This window comes from Mixophyes fleayi, chromosome 5 (genome assembly GCF_038048845.1).
Source record: "Mixophyes fleayi isolate aMixFle1 chromosome 5, aMixFle1.hap1, whole genome shotgun sequence".
NCBI lineage: Eukaryota > Metazoa > Chordata > Amphibia > Anura > Limnodynastidae > Mixophyes > Mixophyes fleayi.
Genome location: NC_134406.1, coordinates 277438214 through 277460505, shown reverse-complemented (window position 1 = coordinate 277460505; position 22292 = coordinate 277438214). Strand labels below are relative to the sequence as shown.

Genomic DNA, 22292 nt, shown 5'->3' with positions numbered 1-22292 from the left:
ATTCCTAAATCTTAATGAGGCCCTCAGTCCACAAGAGATATTGTCTATTTATATCAGCCCAATGTAGGGGCAAATTCACATAAATTGTGCAGTCAGATACGGTTATCCTCAGTGCGGATCGAACCCTCCACCTGATTGGCCGGCAGAATCACTGGAACCATAAACCACACTGTGTGTCCGTCCGTCTTCCTTATTCCTCTACACAGGATGACGGTGGGTTTACCACTTGAGATGCTCAGATTATATGAACCACTTTGAAATTCAGCTGAATTTGGCCACTTCGAGGAGTTCTTCACAGTCAGATCGTGATGTTTGGTCAAGTTCTAATTGGGTTCGTAGTTCGGATTTTAAGTTTGCAGCTCACAGTCACAACTAAAGTCATTACAATATACTATAACCCACTGACTATTCCAGCGAAAATGGCTTCTTGTTATAGTAAATGTAACGTTACATTACGGTGTTCAAGTTTACCGTCTGCCTGTAACACACCAGACGCCGCGGCCATTTAAGCTTCAACATCTTTACCTTGCTCAAAATTAACGCAAATGTTTAGTCTAAAGTTTATAAATAGAAATGGTCACAAATCTGAGCATCTCTCTGACCACTGACTGCATTACAGCAGGTGACACTTTATAAACAAAGAATAGTAAATATGGAGTAATAATAACCAAGATAATGCCCACACGTGACTTCTCCATTTTGTCAGCATCATGTACGTTAAATACTCCTCATTCCTGCGAGAAGGGGAGTGAGACTCACCGGAAATAATAGACAAGCAGAGTGATGAATGAGGCCAGGAGGACCAGGCCCAGACACGATTCCACAATCACAGCCAGCAGGAACGCTAGGAGACACCACAAGTTACTAACAACACCCCAATAAATCATAATACACCCTAATTCACCCCACGTGCTGGAACTCCGTCACCACATCAGAAAAAGGAAAATGCTGACTTGTATTATTGTTCTCATTCTTTACGTGTCTAACTTATAGAAGATCACCCCAAAGAACAATGACACAACATCTTGAGGACTAGGGAACGTGCTGAGAACCACCCTAAACAGCAGTTACTAACCCTCCATGACTATGTACCCTACATTTCTACATTTACAACCTAGGACAAGGTCAGACACAAGCCGTCCTCACTGTAGAATGTCTGAAGTAACTGTTACTCCTTTGTATCTCCATCTCCAATGACCCGAGTGACTCTCTAACAGGGGGCAGGAGGGCAGCAGACATTGGAGATATCAGGAAATCCTCAGCTGAGGAACCACAGTAAAACTGACTTGTGCTACCCAGAACTTCTGATCCATAGTAAGCGTTCAGAAGGAAAGAGGTGCTGCAGCAGCTATACCAGTTACCTAGATGTAAGCAGTTCCAGGTGCTGGTGGTGGCAGCTAATTCCTCCTACAACTATTGTGCAATTGGCATTCGCAGTTGGTGAGTGTCTGGTGGCAGAATGACCAGTGGCCCCTGACAGGGTGTCAGAAGTAAACCCATCCTGTAAAACAATTATCATACTGCATGCCTGCCACCCCACAGATTTTTAATTACATTTTTTAAATTAAATATTTGTGGCTCCAAATCAAAAGATAGGCACCGAACATCTGGTTGATTAGTTGCCCTCGTCACCGGAATTATTCCAACATACCTCAGAAACACCAAAGATGGCAACAACTTAGTGCCCTCCAAATGTGGACACAATTCCACCCCCACCACCAAACTTTTTACTGAGGAAGGGTTTTCACATCTCTCGAAGGGACAGGTTGGAGTCACCACTCCGGATAAAGCCCCAACCATTGATGGAAAACTTTATTCACACCCTACCAGCCCCCACCAGCGAGAGGCACAGACAGGCTTTCAGAATCCCACGTGGCATGAATCTCAGGATCACACCAACGTATTAGAACAAGACTTCATAGTCAGGGAATCTATCAAAGTAACATTATTTGTTGTCATCGCGCTGTTGGGGGGATCCAACCACGTCAGTCTCTCCAACAAACCAACACAGATAGTACAGCACATCATTAAAAAACATGCTCTCTGTCCTCTAGCCCATGTGCAAACTTAGACCAATCGGTGTGTAACTGATTAACCATGGAATTACCACCTACACCTATGACAAAATGAAACAACCTTTGTATGTACATTCCTGCTCTAATCCTTTATACCAAGGCATAAACATGAAACACTGATTTCACACACTGATCTAGGTAGACTAGAGGAATGGTCAAGAGAGTGGCAACTACAGTTTAATGCCAAAAATGCAAAATCATCCACAGAAACCCTAAATATATTAATAATGGTACTATAATGGAAACTACTGAGGAGGAAAAGGATCTAGGAGTCACTGTTGCAGGTGACATAAAGGCAGGTAAGTAATGTAACAGAGCAATGAGGAAGGCAAGTGAGATACTTGGTTACATAGGGAGAGGAATCAGTAGCAGAAAGAAGTAATAATACCACTGTATAGGTCATTGGTACGGCCTCATCTAGATACTGTGTTCAGTTCTGGAGGCCGTATCTCCAGACGGATATAAATACATTATACTGTACAAAGAAGGGCAACTAAAATGGTGCATGGTCTACAGCACAAAACTTACCTGGAAAGACTAAAAGAACGTAATATGTATATTTTGCAGCAGAGATGAGAAAGGGGGACATGATAGAAACTTTCATATATATCAAGGGTTATAACAAGGTGCAGGAGGGAAACATTCTACAAAGGAAGAGAAGTGTTAGAACACGAGGACATGTACTGACACTGGGGGGAAGGAGGTTCAGACGAAATGTGAGGAAAAATTACATCACAGAAAGGGTAGTGGATAAGTGGAATAGCCTCCCATCAGAGGTGGTAGTGGATAATACAGTAGAGCAATGTAAACATGCTTGGGATAGACATAAGGATTAAAGAACCAAATAGGGTTTGAGATTATCATAGTTTAATAAATGGGTCAAGCGGTTCTTATCTGCAATCAAATTGTATGTTTCTATGAATAAAGGCTTCAATAGAAATGAACTAAACAGCTGATTGGATTATATCCCGTAAATGATACAAGTAAGAAACATCCACATACAAATATCATCTGTAATACATTGTACCAGGAAATATTCCGATGAGTCAGTGCTTCTAACGTCAATCACCTTTATTTCTCAATAAAACTAATGAAGGACAGAGACGTGTGACGGGATACTGATGTAGAATGTATTCACTCACAGGATCAGATTTACAGTTGGGTGTAAGTCCGACTGCAGGTGGTAAATTCACTCTGCTTTCCTGTAGGGGTGCAGGATGCCCCGCCCCCCCCCCCCCCCCTGCCCTCCAAAGATAAAGCCTAGTGTGAGTAGGACAACTTTCCAGGTATTCCAGATTAAACACCATCAGACGTACATCCTCTCTGTTTTATATATAATAAGATTATCAGGACATAGATAGGCGGAGAGTAGGATCATGGACGGGGAGGGCTGCAAAGTGTAGTCCAGGGCGCAAGACTCAGCTCTGCAGACTTTTAGGAACTATTTAAAGAAAAACAAATGCATTGACTCAGTCCATAGATGTCCACTAAGGGACCAGCCTGGGGGGCTCAGCCACCCCCTAACCATGGGATTCAGTGATTACATTATTATACAGGCTATCGACATAGATCAGTACTTACATTCATCACAGTTGAAGCCACCAAACCCTAATGGACATCTAGAAAACAGCACAGGATATAATAAGAAGGAATAAAACACCTGGAATGATATATTCAGCTTTACACAACAAATAACTGTCGCTGGTGCTCAGATTAAATCAGGAGATAAACACCGGTAACCGTAAATAATTCATTCACATTTATTAAATCATAAAATAACTACAATTATTAAGATGTATCCTTGTATTTTAAAATTGTAACACAACAAAAATTACCAGAATAGTTCGGCATCTCCAATAAATAACAAAATATCTGAGAAATTAAAGAGTAAAAACTATAAATATATAAATGTAAAAAAGTTCATCCAAAATGAATATGGGACAGTTGGTCAGTTCCGATGAACTCATCTACCCGTGTCTCTCTGTCTGTCTACCCCACCCCTTAGATTGTACGCTCCTTTGAGCAGGGTATTCTCTCCTCCTGTCTTCACCACTGTTAACTCTGCTCTCCAGCTACTTAGCCCTCCTCCTTGAGGACCCTCTTTCCCGCGTCCCCTCTCGCTCCCTCCTCTCCCCTTGGGGGTCTCCCTGTCATCCGTGCCTTCCCTCTTAGACACCGTCGTTGGCGAACCTTCCCCTCTCCCCTCCTCCGCCCCTCTAGCTGTGCTTTGAGCTCACTGAGTTACTGTGATTATTGTTTACTGTACTGTGCTGTCTCACCTCGTATTGTAATTTCGTTTGTCCCTGTACGGCGCTACGGACACCTAGTGGCGCCCTATAAATAAAAAGTAATAATAATAAATAATAATCTACGTATGTAATTTTTTAAATGTTTTATTTTTTGTCTGAGACACAGAACTATTAGTTCATGAACTGATGGTTATAATATTGTTCAGAGAAATATGTTTCTACATTTTTTTTACTATTAGGGATAAAGTCCGATTATTTTACAGACTTGTGTGTTTTAATGATTAATGAATTTGAATGAATGATTTATCTTTCACCAGCAATGTTGTCTGTAATATAATCTGAGCATTTTGCAGAAGAGAATTTCACTTCTGTATCATTATATCACCAATCAGACCACCATTTATTTCTCATAGGATGGGTCAGTTGGTAAAGACTCCCTGTCCTAGAGGCCCTTCTGTGCGACCCTCGTTTTATTCAGTTGTTTCGTTCCTCCTCTAATCTTTACTAGAAATCTTGCTGCTTGGTCGGCAGAAAATAATTGCAATGTTTACAGCACCTTTTCTGTGCACCAGTTTTTATAAATGCCCCACTCTGAGTTCCAAGGGGGGAAATGGGAACCTGATGAGAAATTTGGAGCATATGGGAGGGACAATGATTTAATAGAAGGACTATGTAGCTCAGGAAAACTGAGTATACTACTGCTGCCCCCTGCTGGACATGTGGCTAAGTGTGATACATAGATTTTATATATATATATATATATATATATATATATATATATATATATATATATATATATATGTAGAGAGAGAGAGAGAGAGAGATGCATATGTAAATGCTCACTGACCCCCGGGTTTTGGTTTTGGTTTTGGATCTGTATTTTTCTTAAAAATTTCTAAAATATGTTGAAATCACATAATTTTGCTATTTTCTTGTCCCTACATTAGTATTAACCTCAGTAACACGAATTTACAGTCATCGCCAGTCAATTTTGAACATCTCACAGGTCACAAAATTGTTTTCATCCACTTTCGGCCAAAGACTGCAGCGAGCTGCCTGGTTACAAATCGACAGGGCAATGACTCAAACACACGACAGTTCCTAGCACATCTAGGAAACATTGTCACACAGCAGTGGCAGAAAAGAAAAGTGGTGCAAGATCGAATTGTCCTTGGGACCTCCCACCCACCCATATGTTAAAAAGGTTTAACAAACTCACACAGAAGCATTAGGGGTAGCAGGTACAGTTTAACAAACCAAGCGCTCCAGCGAAAAGCAGTGCCACTTTTGTGGCTGAAGTGCTTGGTTTTTTTGGGTCCCCACAAAACAAGCTAATAATAGCTTAGCTGCCTTAAGTCCAACAGTGCTGTCAATGAACTCTACAGTGGCAAGATGTTGTTGTTATCATCATCCTCACCCTCATCAATGTGTACATCATCCTCACACAATATGAATTCATCTCTGCTGGAATCCACCATTACAGAAGTATATGTACTTTGATGTAATTGCCAGTAAAGGCCTTCCTCATAGAAATTATAGCTCATTTTGATGAACATCATCTTTTCTTCGTTTTTAGGAAGTAGCCTCCTACGCTGATCACTGACAAGGTTCCCGGCCTTGCTGAAAACTCTTCCTGAGTACACACTGGAGGGAGGGCAGCTTAGGCATTGCAAAGCGAGTTTGTACATGGGCCTCCAAATTGCATTTTTTTTCCTCCCAGTATGTATGTACGTCTGACGTGTCTATTTCAATGCTGTCATTAAAATAATCCTAATAGCTAATAGTAGGATCAGGTGGAGTTGCGGCAGAGGTGTCACGGTTTTTGTTCAATTCTTTTAGACCAGACCAGGGGGTAAATGTATGAACATGCGGGTTCTTCAACACCCGCGTGTTCAGCGTGTTTGGCGATTAAATTTCAAACGGCTCTGCATTGTAAAGGGAAGTTTTCCTTTACAATGCAGCGCCGCTTGAAATTTAATCGCCGAACACGCTGAACACGCGGGTGTTGAAGAACCCGCTTGTTCATACATTTACCCCCAGATGTCAAAATGTTCTGCTGACTCATCTGCATCATCCTTGGGTCTCTTAGAAATGCTAATTTTTTCCCTAGCAGAAGTTGCCTGAGAAACTGAAGGAGGAGATGCAGTCCTGTCACGTAACACTTGAGCTGTCATCTTGCTGACCAGGAGCTCATTGCATTTATTAAGATCTTGGTCATTTGGAAGCAAAGAGAAGACGTAGCTCTTAAACCTAGGATCAAGCAGTCGCCAAAATGTAGTGATCAGATTTCAAGATTTTAATAACTCTTGGATCTTTGCGAAGCTAATAAAGTACTTGATCAACAAGTTCGACATACTTCAGGAATGGCGCTACCATTAGGCAGCTTTAGGCAGCTGGTTAGGGCTCTGGGTCTTGTGGGTGCGCCACTGAGACAGCCATCGGACATTGAGCAGGCATTGATCGGGCATTGAACTCCATGCAGGCGGCAGCCGCGGCTCTTAACAAAAGTAATATCTAAAACTGCTGGCTGCCGCACAGCTATGTTAGTTACAGATGTACTTACAATGCAAGGCTGACATTCACATTCATCTAGAGTCTTAGCAGCACTCCCACGAGCCGACAAGCTCTGCCCCTGCCACCCTATAAGCTCCGCCCCCAGACAAGACAAAGATAAACTATGGTGGGCTGCAGGATCAGACAGGCGTGGATACTCATACCTGCTGACATCCACATGGAAGAAGGTAAGTGTCAGGGAGGAGAGAGGGAGGGCAAATAATGTTTTGGGATAAAGGCCTGGGCTATTAATTTAATAGTAGGGTGATGCTGCTCAAAACAAAGTACAGTTACATGTTACAAAACAAGTTTTGCATTTCTGCAATGTTTAATGCCTTAGTGAGTGTTTCTGATATTTTTTTAAGTACTTACTGTATGCAATTATACATTACATTGCTATTTAATGGTAAAAACAATGATAGATTAGGTATTATGTTTTTCCACATTGCAAGGAGTTAATCATTTACTGGTGGATGGGAACTATGCATTTGTGAGTAGGGGCTATTTACTTGGGGGTATTTAATATAAGTGTTGTCATGGTGGAACCTATTTAATGTGGGACTATAAATTATTAGTGCTGGGATGATTTGGGGGCTATTAATTACATGAGAGGGGGCAGAGTTTGTAGAGAAAAAGGGCTACTTATTAAATGTGAGTACTACTTATTAAGGGTCAGGACTGTTTGGGATGGAAATATGTCTATTTATTAAATGGGAATGATATTCATTTAAGGTCTGGGCTGATGGCACGGAGGGAGGCGATGCGGAGGGATGCAGGACTAACTCCGATCGCTACTGAGGATATTGATGAGGACGGTGTTGTGGGTGTAGATTGAAGGTGTCGGGATGTAGATGAGAGAAGGGAGGTAGATGATGCTTGTTGTTATTTTTTTAGCATAAGTTTCAGATTTTCCCAACACCTTGCCATGAACTCACTTCAAATGGCGGAACATGGATGAGGTTCCTAGATGGTTAAGGTCCCTCCCTCTACTGACTGTGGCTTTACATACACTACAGGGTCGGTAGGCTGAAGTTTTGCCTACGGAGCTGTGAAACCTGACACCAGCCCTGAGCGTAATTACTTTGTTTCATCTCCTCCTTCAGTTCCTCAAGCTGCTTTTCCAAAAGTCTAATTAAGGGAATTACTTGATTTAAGCTATCAGTGTCTTAACTCGCTTCACAGATGACTACTTCGAATGGTTTCAGCACCTCACACAACACGGAAAGTATTCTCCACTGCGCTTGACTAAAATACATCCCCCCTCCTTTCCCAAAGTCATGGCTTGTGGAGTAAGCGTGGATGGCTTTTCGCTGTTCCTCCATCCGCAGAAGCACATACAGAGTGGAATTCCACCTTGTCACCACCTCTTGCTTCAGTTGGTGGCAGGGCAAATTAAATTGCTCTTGTAGCTGCTGCAATCTCCTACCCACTGCTGCCGAATGATATTTTACAGGCCACAGACAGCATCTCCTGTGTGAACAAAACAGGGAATGTGGCATTACAAGCGCTACAAATGACTAGACAACTGTTATCAGGATTTGGGTAAAAATAATTCCACACATAAGAAGTGGATTTTTTGGTCTTATGCCCAGGCATGACAATGACCTTCTTCTTATCACTGGCAAAAACTGCTTTCACTGGTGCAGGACTTACACAGACAACATCATCATCATCAACATCCTTATTAGCTCCTTCGTCAGCTACACAAATATCTCCCAGTGGCGGATCCAGGGGGGGCGATCGGCCCCAGCAGGGGCTTGCTGCAGACGGCTGCACACTATGTGCAGGTTCGTTCGGCAGAGACAAGCAGGGAGAGTGTGCTGCCCGGCCGCTCTGATTGTGTTTAAAACACAATCAGAGCAGCCGGGCAGCACACTCTCCCTGCCTATCTCTTCCGAACGGACCTGCACATAGTGTGCAGCCGTCGGCAGCCTTAGCTGTCAAAAGAGGGTAGGAACTAAATAGCCCTCACTAAATCGCCCCCATAAAATAAAATTCTAGAATCGCCCCTGCCTCATCCTGTTGCAATTCCAAATTGGCATCCTCAATTTGTGTATCACCGGCTACAGTTGGGCTGTTCAGGCACACATCTGCAGAGATGCTAAAGGGGCCTTCTTTATGGGTTCACTATCAGAAAGATCAAAATTACACATAGCACTGGTGGATGGACTCTCCTCAGGGATTGGTGTCATTTCTGAATCTGAACATACATTTTCCTCTAATGTTTTCTAACTGTTTTCTTCCAGCTCGGAAACGTATTTGGACACCACTTTTGAACTAGCACTCATAGAGAAAGGCGAAGGCCTCATTCTTTCCTTGCCATTGGGTGTGTACAATGGCATGTTGACAATTTTATTTTTTTCTGCAGATAACTTTGCCTGGATTACAGGTCTTTATTTCTTGACCAAGGTAAAAGGTGTTTTTTTAACATTTTTGTTTCCCTGACTTAAAAACACTATGTACTTTTACATAGGCTTCACCAGATGACGTAGAGGGATTACTATCATCATGACTGGTGCCAGCAGCTGCTTGGTGCTCCTGGTCTTCTGTGGACTCATGTGAATTCACATCGATGGCACAGAGCAATGTGACTGGAGACTTTTAAGAACACTGCTACCCCTATTGTTTCAGCACTGAAAATGAGCAATGGAACGTACACTGTAGACTGGCAAGAACACTGTCACCTCTCCTGTTTCTTTGTGTGCTATGGCACAGTACAATGTCACTGGAGACTTTTAAGAACACTGCCACCCATACTCTTTCTCTTTCATTAATGACGCTGCCCAACTGCACTGGATACTGGCAAGAATCCTGCTACCCCTTCTGTGTCTCTCTGTGAAATGGCGTTGGTTCGCCGTGGAGGGCGGTACTTATAGAAACCAAAACATGTGAGATCTGATGACGCAACAATGTGTAATGTGGTACTGTTACAATGTAGCAGTAGACATACCCCCATGTACCCCCCCCCCCCCCTTCACCACTTTGTGTATATTTATATATATATATATATTAAAACTACTGGCTAGTGAAGTGAATAACACTGATTGTCTGGTTACAATCGCACCTGTCAGGGGGTGGGATATATTAGGCAGCAAGTGAACAGTCAGTTGTAAAAGTTGATGTGTTGGAAGCAGGACATGGGCAGCGTAAGGATCTGATCCACTTTGACAAAGGCCGAAATGTGATATTTAGACGACCGGGCCCGAGTATCTCTAATAGCAGGTAACACGGCACAATCTCGCCACCCTATAAGCAGGTAAATGACATTCCTGGAGTAGGTACCTATGCTTTTATACTTAATCCCGTGTGGGACCCCGGAATGACTACAAACCTCTCACATCGGTTCTCTGTCCACTGGAAGCCGCTTGCACACGCTGTAAAATCAGATTCATGTCATGAGAAATGGCCACAATCCAATGCACTAGTCAGTGACTACATTACGTGGTAATTGTGTGATATTAGTACTATTCTCCTGCCATACAATATCCACCAACAGATGGCCTATAATCCTTGTCAGCCTGCACTGAGGAGTCCAAAGAAGAATGAAACAGGCTTTCTGCAGATGGATATTCATATTATGAAAACCTACTGTATAAAGCATTAACTCTGGAAGCAACTCAGCCATGTGACGTGTAAGTTATCACTGCATGTATGTGACATACTCTGCCATGTGACGTGTATGTAATCACTGCATGTATGTGACATACTCAGCCATGTGACGTGTATGTAATCACTGCATGTATGTGACATACTCTGCCATGTGACGTGTATGTAATCACTGCATGTATGTGACATACTCTGCCATGTGACGTGTATGTAATCACTGCATGTATGTTCCAGCAGATAGCAGACTCACCTCGGCATGTGCGGTCCGTGGGGCTGTACCTATAGTACCCGTGTCGGCAGACACAGGTCACTAGCCCAGCGTGGCTCACACACTCACTGGACAGCGGATCACAGATCACAAAGTCACAAAGACTCAGACCTAGGAGGACGGGGAGACATTAATTAGACTGGAGGGTCCCCCAAACTAGACAGACAGGGGGTCATGTGTCTGGTTTGTATACATCTGTAATATAAAATAATATACTTACCAGACCAATGACCAAACAGAGATTGGAACACAACCCCAAGTGTGTTACCCATATACTGTGTAGTAGGTGTAATCACTGCCCACCTGTGACCCCCAAATTATACAATGATATACATAGATCTCAGACTAATGACTACTCTGTAATAATCACTGCCCACTGTGACCCTTCCCCTCCATGACCCACCAATAATAAAGTAACTTCCCCTGGTGCTGAGATCTAAGTACCTGGACACAGTCTCTGCGTGTGACAAACACGTCATCTCTCCTAATGTGAGCGTTCTTACTGCTCAGTAATATCTGAGCTTCCTACAGCTCCAACCACCGGCATCCAGGTAAGGACTGCGCCTATAGATCTCTGTATACGAAGGACGCGCCGGCAGGCCCATCGCAGATACCAGTCGCTTCACACTCATTTCAAAATCAGAGTCAAGCTCAATCTCTTTTGTGATTTTTGAATGGAAATACTGTCACGTAGCATAAAAGCAGGTGCAATGGTGTAAACCAGGCAATCCTGTGTCACTGCCAATTGTAAATTACCCCCAACATGTGTGACTCCCCCCCCCAAGTCACATAAGAAAAGGTTGTGTGAGGACCCAGATCAACGGGTATGTGGTAACTGACCCCAGGAAGGATATTATTATTATTATTCTCATAGATAAATTGAGAGGTGGTTACCAGAGACGAGACAAGGCACAGGTCAGAGGTAGATCTAAGAGGGAGGGAGGAGGGTAATTTGAGATGTATGCAGGGGTGGTGGTGTTGGGGATTTGTAGGTAAGGGTGAGTAATTTCAATTGGATACTGGAGGACACATGGGGCCTGAGACATTAAGGAAAGTAAAGCAAAAAAAAAAAAAAGGAGTAACTTTACACCTTGGCAAAACCATGTTGCATTGGAGGGGGAGGTAAATCTAAAATGTGGGGACAGATTTATAGTTGGGGTAGGACATGTCCTAGATCAACTTTAGATTTCAGTGTAAAAATAAAGTTATCAAGAATTTGTGTTACATGACACAAAAAAAACTGTATTTTCTTTATGTATAAAACAAATTTGCACCCCTAGCATTGTAACATGGTTTGTCCAGGATGAAATGTACTCTTTTTTGACTTACACTCCTTAATGACTCATGCCCAGGGAATCGGTGTAGGGATTTGCAGAGTGGTGCAGCAGATGTGGAGCGGTGAGAGAGGAAGATCAGTCTTGCAGCAGCATTTTGGAAGGATTGAAGTGTAGATATATGAGTGTCAGGAATGCCAGATAGCAGGAGGTTGCAGTAGTCAAGACGGGAGATGAGAGAATGGATAAGAGTTTTGGTAGCATGTTGAGTAAGAAAAGTGTGTATTCTGGCAATGTTTTTAAGGTGGAGTCGTCAGGACAGGAAGAGAGTCTGGATGTGAGGAATAAAGCAGAGGGTGGAGTAAAGTGTGACACCAAGACAGCGAGATTGGGAGACTCTGGAAATTATGGTATTATTGGCAATGAAGGAGATTTGAAGGCAGATGGTGACTCTGGCAGAAGGGGAGATAAAAAGCTCTGTTTTGGATATGTTGAGCTGTAGGTAGCGTTGGGACATCCATGTGGAGACAGCAGAAAGACAGTTGGTTCCATGAGTGCAGAAGGGGAGAGGTCAGGGGAAGAGACAGAGATTTGGGTGTCATCAGTGTAGAGGTGGTACTGGAAACCGAATGGGCAAATTATTGTCCCAATGTACAATGAAAAAAGTAAAGGGCCAAGAACAGAGCCTTGTGTGACCCCAACAGATAGTGGGACTGGAGGAGAGGATGTGCCTGAGGTAGAAAAAAGAGCAGTTCTATAGGTTGGAAGTGAACCAGGAAAGGACTGTTTCACAAAGGCCAATTGAGTGAAGGGTGTGTAGGAGAAGAGGGTGATCAAAGTGTCAAAAGCAGCAAAGAGGTCCAGGAGGATGAGTATGGAGAAATGACCCTCAGACTTTTCAGTAAGTAGATCATCGATCACTTTTGTGAGAGCAGTTTCAGTGGAATGTTGGGGGTATTCTGATTGCTAAGAGCCAAGAATATAGAGTAAGAGGAGAGAAAGTGAGACAGGCATTTGAACACCAATTGTTCAAGCAATTTGGAGGCAAAGGGGAGAAGAGAAATAAGGAGGTAGTTGGAGAGAGAGGATGGATCCAGAAATGGTTTCTTTAGAATTGGTGAGATGAACGCATATTTAAAAGAGGATGGAAATGTGACAGTGGGGAGACAGGTTGAAGAGGTGAGCTAGAGGTGGGCATGTAGTGGAGGAGATGGGGGGGTGGGAGGGAATAGGGTCAAGGGGACAGGTTGGATGAGATAATGAGTGCAGAGACATCATCTTCAGTTACTGGAGATAATGCATTGAGGGTGGATTGGGAGTGTAGGTCAAGGTGAGTAAAGTGTGCGAAATTTGGCATAAGGAAATATCTTGTAGATTGGTAGCAATTTGGTCTTTGAAGTAGGTGGCAAAATCATCGGCTGTGATGGAGGAAGGGGAAGGTGCAAGTGGGCAGAGAATAAGTTCAAAGTGGCAAAGAGGCGACGTGGGTTAGAAGACTGAGTGGATATTAGATTTAAAATATCTTTGTTTGGCAATTGTAAGGGTAGCGCTGTAAGATTAATGTTTTAATTTATAGTGGAGGAAATCGGGATTGGAATGAGGTTTCCTCTAGTGGTGCTCTGCAGTGCGAGTGAACCTTTGCAAGTAGCAGGTCAGTTTGGTGTGTCATGGTTGGGGTTTGGATCATCGGAGACTGTATCTAGTAGCTGGAGCTGCATTACCTAGGACTGAAGTAAGTGTTTTATTGTAGAAAGAGTCGGCCTGATTAGGGCAGGACAATGCAGACATAAAATAAAGTAGTAGTTTTAATGACTATGAGAAGTGTATTGGATTAAGAGTACTCAGGTGTCATTGTATATGTGTGAATTTGGGTGTGGGGTGGGGAAATGAGGTAAGGTGAGGCTGAAGGAAGGGAGGTTGTGGTCAGAAAGTGGGAATGCTAATTTGGAGAAACTAGAGGTGGAGCAGTAGCTGTAGAAGACAAGTTCAAGGGAGTGCCCATCACAGTGGGTGGGAAATGAGGTTCACTGGGAGAGACCAAAGGAGGAAGTAAGTGAAAGAAGTTTACTGGTAGAAGAGACAGTGGGATTAGCAATGGGAATATTGAAATCACCAAATACATGAGTAGGCAGATCAACAGGTAGGAAATAAGAGAGTCAGGCCGCAAAGTTGTCAAGGAATTGGGAAACTGGAGCTAGGGGTTGATAGTTGACAGAAACATGAAGGTGGAGAGGATAAAATAGATGGATAGTGTGGACTTCAAAGGAAGAGAATGAGAGGGAGGGTACAGAGGGTATGACTTGGAAGGTGCAGCTTGCAGAGTGTAAAATGCCTACTCCACCACCTTGTCTGTTTCCGAGTCTGGGAGTGTGGCTGAGGGAGAGTCTCCCATAGGAGAGAGCTGCAGAGGATGTAGGGTCAGATGAGGTCTGCCAGGTTTATGTAATGGCCAGGAGGTAGAGGGATTTAGAAATGAATAGATCATAGATGGATGTAAGGTTGTTACAAATAGATCTAGTGTTCCAGGAGCGTGAGCATATAATGGTGATTGTACAGGGCCCTCAGTAAGGTGAGATATCACCAGCAGCCACGAGAATTAGCAGGGTGAGGAAGGGTTTATGTAGGCTGGTGAGTGTGGTGGGTGCAGATGGCAAAACATTTCATGTGTACAGACTAGCGAGGAGGGAAGTAGTGAAGGGGAAATAATAATAGGGAGAAATAGGATGATGGAGAAAGAAGAGGAGTTTGGAGAGAAGTAGTAAAGGGGGAATAATAATAGGGGAGGGAGAAATAAGATGATGGAGAGAGAAGTGGAGCTTGGAAAGAAGTATGGTGACAGTGAATAGGAGAGACTGTAAATTAAGTAGGTGCATAATGGAGAGATGTGAATGAATGTGTATTAGGGTAGATAATGAGTGAGTGGGCAGTGGATGAGGTGAAGGATACTTTACCGCCCCCTGACTGGGGTTAGTGGAATAGGCAGTTTCTGCTGCTCTGACACGACGAGGTCCAGGAGGATCCTGACAGTTGGGTGCAGAGGGTCCAGCAGGTAAACAGAGATGCTAACAGAAAACACAACTGAGCTCAGTGAGTAGCTGAACAGATGTTGAAACAGCAATGACAGGTGAGCTCTGTGGGTCGCACAGCTGGACAGAGATGGTAGTTCAGTAGCTAAAACAGTGTTACTTCTGGTGTGAAGTTGACCGTCAGCGCTGCTGTGACATTTGCCAACAGTATTCAGAAATATTCAATGCTTTATATTTATGGGAATGAGGTAAAGTATGAGCTTGGGCAAAGAGCTGAACTAATGTCCTGTTTACTCCAACTACCATCTTCATGCCACACAGAGTACAAAAGAATCCTGCGCTTGGGCATTATAAGTGATGAAATTGATTATTTATGAGATACTTAATTCCTGTCATATTCATCATTGTTTATATATAAGGCACCACAGAGTCAGTAGTGCCAGACAATCATCTTGCAGATGAATATAATAAACATGATAACAGATGCATGAACACAGATAGGCATAATAACATGAAGGGATAGCCATGAGATAATGATTATAGCTAGCACTTATTCCAGTAAAAAATCCAATTTGTAGGAGTGAGCAAAGAGCAGAAGATTTAGCATAAGTCAGGAAATGTTACATTTGAGGAAGTTTTAGGTGATCCAGGTGGAGAAGGTGGAGATTTGGAAATGAAAGAAACCGAGAGATCTGGGGAGGAAAGGGAGATTTTAATGTCATTTGCATAAAGGTGATAGTGAAGGCTGAAGGAGCGCATGAGTTGACTGGAAGTGGAGGTGTAGGTAGAGAAGAGTAGAGCCTTGGTGAGCACCAATAGAGGAAGAGGAGGGGAGCAAGAGTCTGATGTAGTGACAATGAAGGAGCGACCTGAGAGGTAGGAGGTGAATCAGGAGAGAAAAGTGTCTCAAAGTCCAAACAAGTAAAGGATGTCAAGGAGAAGAGAGTGGTCATCAGTTTCAGAATGGTGGAGAAGTCAAGGAGTATGAGAAGGGAGAAATGGCCCCTTGACTTAGGTAAAAGTAGGTAATTGGCCACATTGATGAGGGCAGTTTCGGTGGAGTGAAAAAGAGCAAAAGCCTGAATAAAGAGGGTCAATGAGAGAGTGGGAGGAGAGAGAGGGTCAGATGGTTAATAGCATGTCATTCAAGAATTCTGGAAGCAAAAGGGTGCAGAGAAATAGGGTAGTAGTTGGGGAGAGAGGAAGGGTCAAGATAGGGTTTCTTGACAGTAGAGGCAAAAAGAGCATGTTTGGAGGTGGAAGGGAGGATGTCAGTTGGGAGGGAATGGTTGGAGGAGAACAAGGTGCAGGCAAGCAATGGGAGAGAGGGAACAGAGGAGCGTGGAGGGAACAGGTTTAAGGGGGTAGGCTGTGGGTGAAGAGGATGAGAAGAGAGTGAGGATCTCAGACTCAGTCACATGGAGGGAAGGAACAGATAACATCTTACTCTGATAGGTGTCTCCAGTAAGTGGAGAAATACAGCCGGGATTTCCTTCCATACAGAGGAGCGGAGAGTGAGTCAGCTCCTTTCTCAGGTTCTCTTCAGTCACAGCATAAAGCATGGAGAATGAATGTATGATCGTCATGTGGTCATCAGCCAGTCTACAGGAGACACAGGATCAAAATTACACAGAAGAATGGATAGGAGTGGAACACATAGAGTAATACTGCAGGACACACACAGAGATGGGAAACACCTGCAGGACTCACACAGGGACGGGACACCTACCAACTATCTTTTCATATTATTATTATTATTATTATTATTATTAATTTTTATTTATAGGGCGCCCCTAGGTGTCCGTAGCGCCGTACAGGGACAAACGAAATTACAATACGAGGTGAGACAGCACAGTACAGTAAACAATAAGCACAGTAACTCAGTGAGCTCAAAACACAGCTAGAGGGGCGGGGGAAGGTCCCGCATACTTTGGAGCCCAAGAGGGAGGGCACGGATGACAGGGAAACCCCCAGAGGGGAGAGGAGGAAGCGAGAGGGGACGGGGGGAAGAGGGTCCTCGAGGAGGAGGGCTAGGTAGCTGGAGAGCAGAGTTAAAAGTGGCGAAGACAGGAGGAGAGATGACCCTGCTCAAAGGAGCGTACAATCTAAGGGGTGGGGTAGACAGACAGAGAGACACGGGGGAGAGAGGGAGAGAAGGAGGAACGGAGGATAAGGATAAGGGAAGGGGAATGAAGAGGCAGAAGAAAAGGTAGGAAGTTAAGTGGGAGACTTGAAGGCTTTAAGAAAAAGGTGGGTTTTTAGAGCCCGTTTGAAATTGGACAGATTAGGGGAAGTTCTGATAGAGGGAGGGAGCTTGTTCCAGTGGAGGGGGGCAGCGCGGGCGAAGTCTTGGATACGCACGTGGGTGGAGGTGATCAGGGGGGAAGAGAGGCGACGGTCATTGGCAGATCGGAGAGGGCGGGATGGAGCATGAATAGAGAGGAGGGTGGAGATGTATGGTGCAGTGGAGTTGGCAAGGGCCTTGTATGTAAGAGTGAGGAGCTTGAAGAGGGTTCTATAGGGGAAGGGGAGCCAGTAAAGGGATAGGTAGAGGAGGGAGAAAGACGAGGAGCAGCGAAAAAGGAAGATAATCCTAGCGGCTGCGTTAAGTACAGATCGAAAGGGAGGTTGCAGTAGTCCAAGCGGGAGATGATCAGAGAGTGAATAAGACATTTGGTGGCATCTTGGGAGAGGAAGGGCCGGATGCGAGTGATGTTAGGCAGCTGGAAGCGGCAGGATTTAGCAAGAGAGAGAATGTGGGGGCCAAAGGAGAGAGAGGAGTCGAGGATGACACAGAGGCAGCGAAGTTGGGGGATATAAACAGTATTTTTTTAAAAATAAAATAGCTATATAATAAAAAGAAGAGATAATCCCTGGCATAATCCCAAGGTCTGCCAGCGATTCCAGAAACTACCAGCGATTCCAGAAACTACCAGCGATTCCAGAGACTGCCAGTGATTCTAGGGACTGCCAGTGATTCCAGAAACTACCAGCAATTCCAGAGCCTACCAGCGATTCCAGGAACTACCATCGATTCCAGAGACTGCCAGCGATTCCAGAGGCTTCCAGCGATTCCAGGAACTACCAGCGATTCCAGAGCCTACCAGCGATTCCATAGACTTCCAGCGATTCCAGGAACCACCAGCGATTCCACAGACTGCCGTAGATTCCAGGAACTACCAGCGATTCCAGGGTCTGCCTGTGATTCCAGGGTCTGCCAGTGATTCTAGGGATTGCCAGTGATTCTAGGGACTGCCAGCAATTCCAGGAACTACTAGCGATTCCAGAGACTGACAGCAATTCAAGGAACTACCAGCGATTCCAGGAACTACCAGCGATTCCAGAGACTGCCAGCGATTCCAGGGTCTGCCAGCGATTCCAAGGTCTGCCAGTGATTCCAGGGTCTGCCAGAGATTCTAGGGACTGCCAGCGATTCCAGGGTCTGCCAGAGATTCCAGGGTCTGCCAGAGATTCTAGGGACTGCCAGCAATTCCAGGGTCTGCCAGTGATTCCAGGGTCTGCCAGAGATTCTAGGGACTGCCAGAGATTCCAGGGTCTGCCAGTGATTCTAGGGACTGAAAGCGATTCCAGGGACTGCCAGTGATTCCAGGGTGTGCCAGTGATTCTAGGGACTGCCAGTGATTCTAGGGACTGCCAGCAATTCCAGGAACTACCAGTGATTCCAGGGACTGCCAGTGATTCCAGGATCTGCCAGTGATTCTAGGGACTGCCAGTAATTCTAGGGACTGCCAGCGATTCCAGGGACTGCCAGTGATTCCAGGGTCTGCCAGTGATTCTAGGGACTGCCAGTGATTTAAGGACTGCCAGCGATTCCAGGAACTACCAGCGATTCCAGAGACTTCCAGCGATTCCAGGAACTACTAGCGATTCCAGGAACTACTAGCGATTCCAGAGACTGACAGCAATTCCAGGAACTACCAGCGATTCCAGGAACTACCAGCGATTCCAGGGTCTGCCAGTGATTCTAGGGACTGCCAGCGATTCCAGGAACTACCAGCGATTTCAGAGACTATTAGTGATTCCAGTACAGATTTTGAGTCACTTTATCCAGCATCAGAATGTAGAGAAATGAAATAGCTATATAATAAAAAGAAGAGATGGCGCATAATCCCAAGGACTGCCAGCGATTCCAGTAACTACCAGCGATTCCAGAGACTGGCAGTGATTCTAGGGACTGCCAGTGATTCCAGGAACTACCAGCGATTCCAGGAACTACCAGCGATTCCAAAGACTTCCAGCAATTCCAGGAACTACCAGCGATTCCAGAGCCTACTAGCGATTCCATAGACTTCCAGCGATTCCAGTGCCTACCAGCGATTCCATAGACTTCCAGTGATTCCAGGAACTACCAGCGATTCCAGAGACTGCCGGCGATTCCAGGAACTACCAGCGATTCCAGGAACTACCAGCGATTCCAGGAACTACCAGCGATTCCAGGGTCTGCCAGTGATTCTAGGGACTGCCAGCGATTCCAGGAACTACCAGCGATTTCAGAGACTATTAGTGATTCCAGTACAGATTTTGAGTCACTTTATCCAGCATCAGAATGTAGAGAAATGAAATAGCTATATAATAAAAAGAAGAGATGGCGCATAATCCCAAGGACTGCCAGCGATTCCAGTAACTACCAGCGATTCCAGAGACTGGCAGTGATTCTAGGGACTGCCAGTGATTCCAGGAACTACCAGCGATTCCAGGAACTACCAGCGATTCCAAAGACTTCCAGCAATTCCAGGAACTACCAGCGATTCCAGAGCCTACTAGCGATTCCATAGACTTCCAGCGATTCCAGTGCCTACCAGCGATTCCATAGACTTCCAGTGATTCCAGGAACTACCAGCGATTCCAGAGACTGCCGGCGATTCCAGGAACTACCAGCGATTCCAGGGTCTGCCAGTAATTCCAGGGTCTGCCAGTGATTCCAGGGTCTGCTAGCGATTCTAGGGACTGCCAGTGATTCCAGGAACTACTAGTGATTCCAGGAACTACTAGCGATTCCAGAGACTGACAGCGATTCCATATAAACAGTATTTTTTTAAAAATGAAATAGCTATATAATAAAAAGAAGAGATAATCCCTGGCATAATCCCAAGGACTGCCAGCGATTCCAGAAACTACCAGCGATTCCAGAGACTGCCAGTGATTCTAGGGACTGCCAGTGATTCCAGGAACTACCAGCGATTCCAGAGCCTACCAGCGATTCCAGAGCCTACCAGCGATTCCAGAGACTGCCAGCGATTCCAGAGACTTCCAGCGATTCCAGGAACTACCAGCAATTCCACAGACTGCCGGCGAATCCAGGAACTACCAGCGATTCCAGGGTCTGCCAGTGATTCTAGGGATTGCTAGCAATTATAGGGACTGCCAGCAATTATAGGAACTACCAGCGATTCCAGGGACTGCCAGTGATTCCAGGATCTGCCAGTGATTTTAGGGACTGCCGGTAATTCTAGGGACTGTCAGCGATTCCAGGGACTGCCAGTGATTCCAGGGTCTGCCAGTGATTCTAGGGACTGCCAGTGATTCTAGGGACTGCCAGCGATTCCAGTAACTACCAGCGATTCCAGAGACTGCCAGTGATTCTAGGGACTGCCAGTGATTCCAGGAACTACCAGCAATTCCAGACCTACCAGCGATTCCAGAGACTTCCAGCGATTCCAGGAACTACCAGCGATTCCAGGAACTACCAACGATTCCAGGAACTACTAGCGATTCCAGAGACTGACAGCAATTCAAGAAACTACCAGCGATTCCAGGAACTACCAGCGATTCCAGGTACTACCAGCGATTCCAGGAACTACCAACGATTCCAGGAACTGTCAGTGATTCCATGGTCTGCCAGTGATTCTAGGGACTGACAGTGATTCCAGGAACTACCAGCGATTCCAGAGCCTACCAGCGATTTCAGAGACTATTAGTGATTCCACTACAGATTTTGAGTCACTATATCCAGCATCAGAATGTAGAGAAATGAAATAGCTATACAATAAAAAGAAGAGATGGCGCATAATCCCAAGGACTGCCAGCGATTCCAGTAACTACCAGCGATTCCAGAGCCTACCAGCGATTCCAGAGACTGTCAGTGATTCTAGGGACTGCCAGTGATTCCAGGAACTACCAGCGATTCCAGAGCCTACCAGCGATTTCAGAGACTTCCAGCAATTCCAGAGACTGTCAGTGATTCAAGTGACTGCCAGTGATTCCAGGAACTACCAGCGATTCCAGAGCCTACCAGCGATTTCAGAGACTATTAGTGATTCCACTACAGATTTTGAGTCACTATATCCAGCATCAGAATGTAGAGAAATGACCACACAGCTTTGTACATTCCTGAGATTATACAATACTCAACACTTGACTGAAGTATTTCAGTATTTAGAATGAACATATCAGCACACAGAGTTGGCATGGAGAGACTCAAGAAATACTGATATTACTTACTGAAGATCAGCCACAGACGTAGATAGGTACCCGGTCATGTGACCAAAGACATCCTGGAACTTAAAAAGAAGTAAATGGTTAACGTCAAAGGAAAAATCCCACAACTAGCGGTAGAATTGTCCCTAACAGTGGCCAATTGTCCCTATTTTCTTGTACAATTTATCTAATTCTGTATATTGAATGAGAGTCTCACTATTTATTCTTTTCTCTGGACTTTATAATTTATTTTTTAGTAAAGCAAATAAAAATGACATTTAAGGGCCAAATGCAGACTTGACCACAAAATAGCTGTAAATTCCGTTTTTAATAAAGCTGGACGTAAAAATTGCGTATTTACACTCATATTCTGGGCGCTCGCATTGTAAGATCTGTGCAACTGGGCACAGTGGCATATTTACGCCATCCACACATCACAGTCTGTTTATATACACACATGCATGTGCATGTGCCCACTTTCAGAGGAGCCAATTAGGGTGAGGTTATATACATGATAGGTAATGGATGTATATAACGGAGAGCGTGTCTAATGTGCACATTCATCGTCCTGCAGCCATAATAAACCTTTTAATTCACATTTATTTTATTTTTATTTTTTAAACTTAATTATTTAATGTTTTTTTCTTTTGTCAAATAAAAATTATATACAATAATGATTTACAGGTATAAAGTAAATAAACAACAATAATACATTATATTCATATTTGTGACACTTAATATTTCTCCATTTTATCCTGTTATTAGCGCTGTGAGCAGGAACGTTATTAAGTTTAGTCTTTGTA

At 44.3% G+C, this 22292-nt stretch overlaps 1 protein-coding gene across 3 annotated transcripts in view; it reads right to left on the bottom strand.

The window, feature by feature from the left end:
* The window catches only part of LOC142159396 (uncharacterized), an 83075-nt gene that overhangs the window by 4482 nt on the left and 56301 nt on the right, over positions 1-22292 (bottom strand). For all 3 annotated transcript variants that reach the window (XM_075214257.1, XM_075214259.1, XM_075214258.1), the window contains 6 exons: positions 21514-21572; positions 16499-16653; positions 10734-10862; positions 10209-10251; positions 3657-3694; positions 760-844 (listed from right to left, as the gene is read on the bottom strand). In XM_075214257.1, the coding sequence (XP_075070358.1) occupies positions 760-844; positions 3657-3694; positions 10209-10251; positions 10734-10862; positions 16499-16653; positions 21514-21572 (509 nt within the window). The remainder of the gene's footprint in view (positions 1-759; positions 845-3656; positions 3695-10208; positions 10252-10733; positions 10863-16498; positions 16654-21513; positions 21573-22292) is intronic.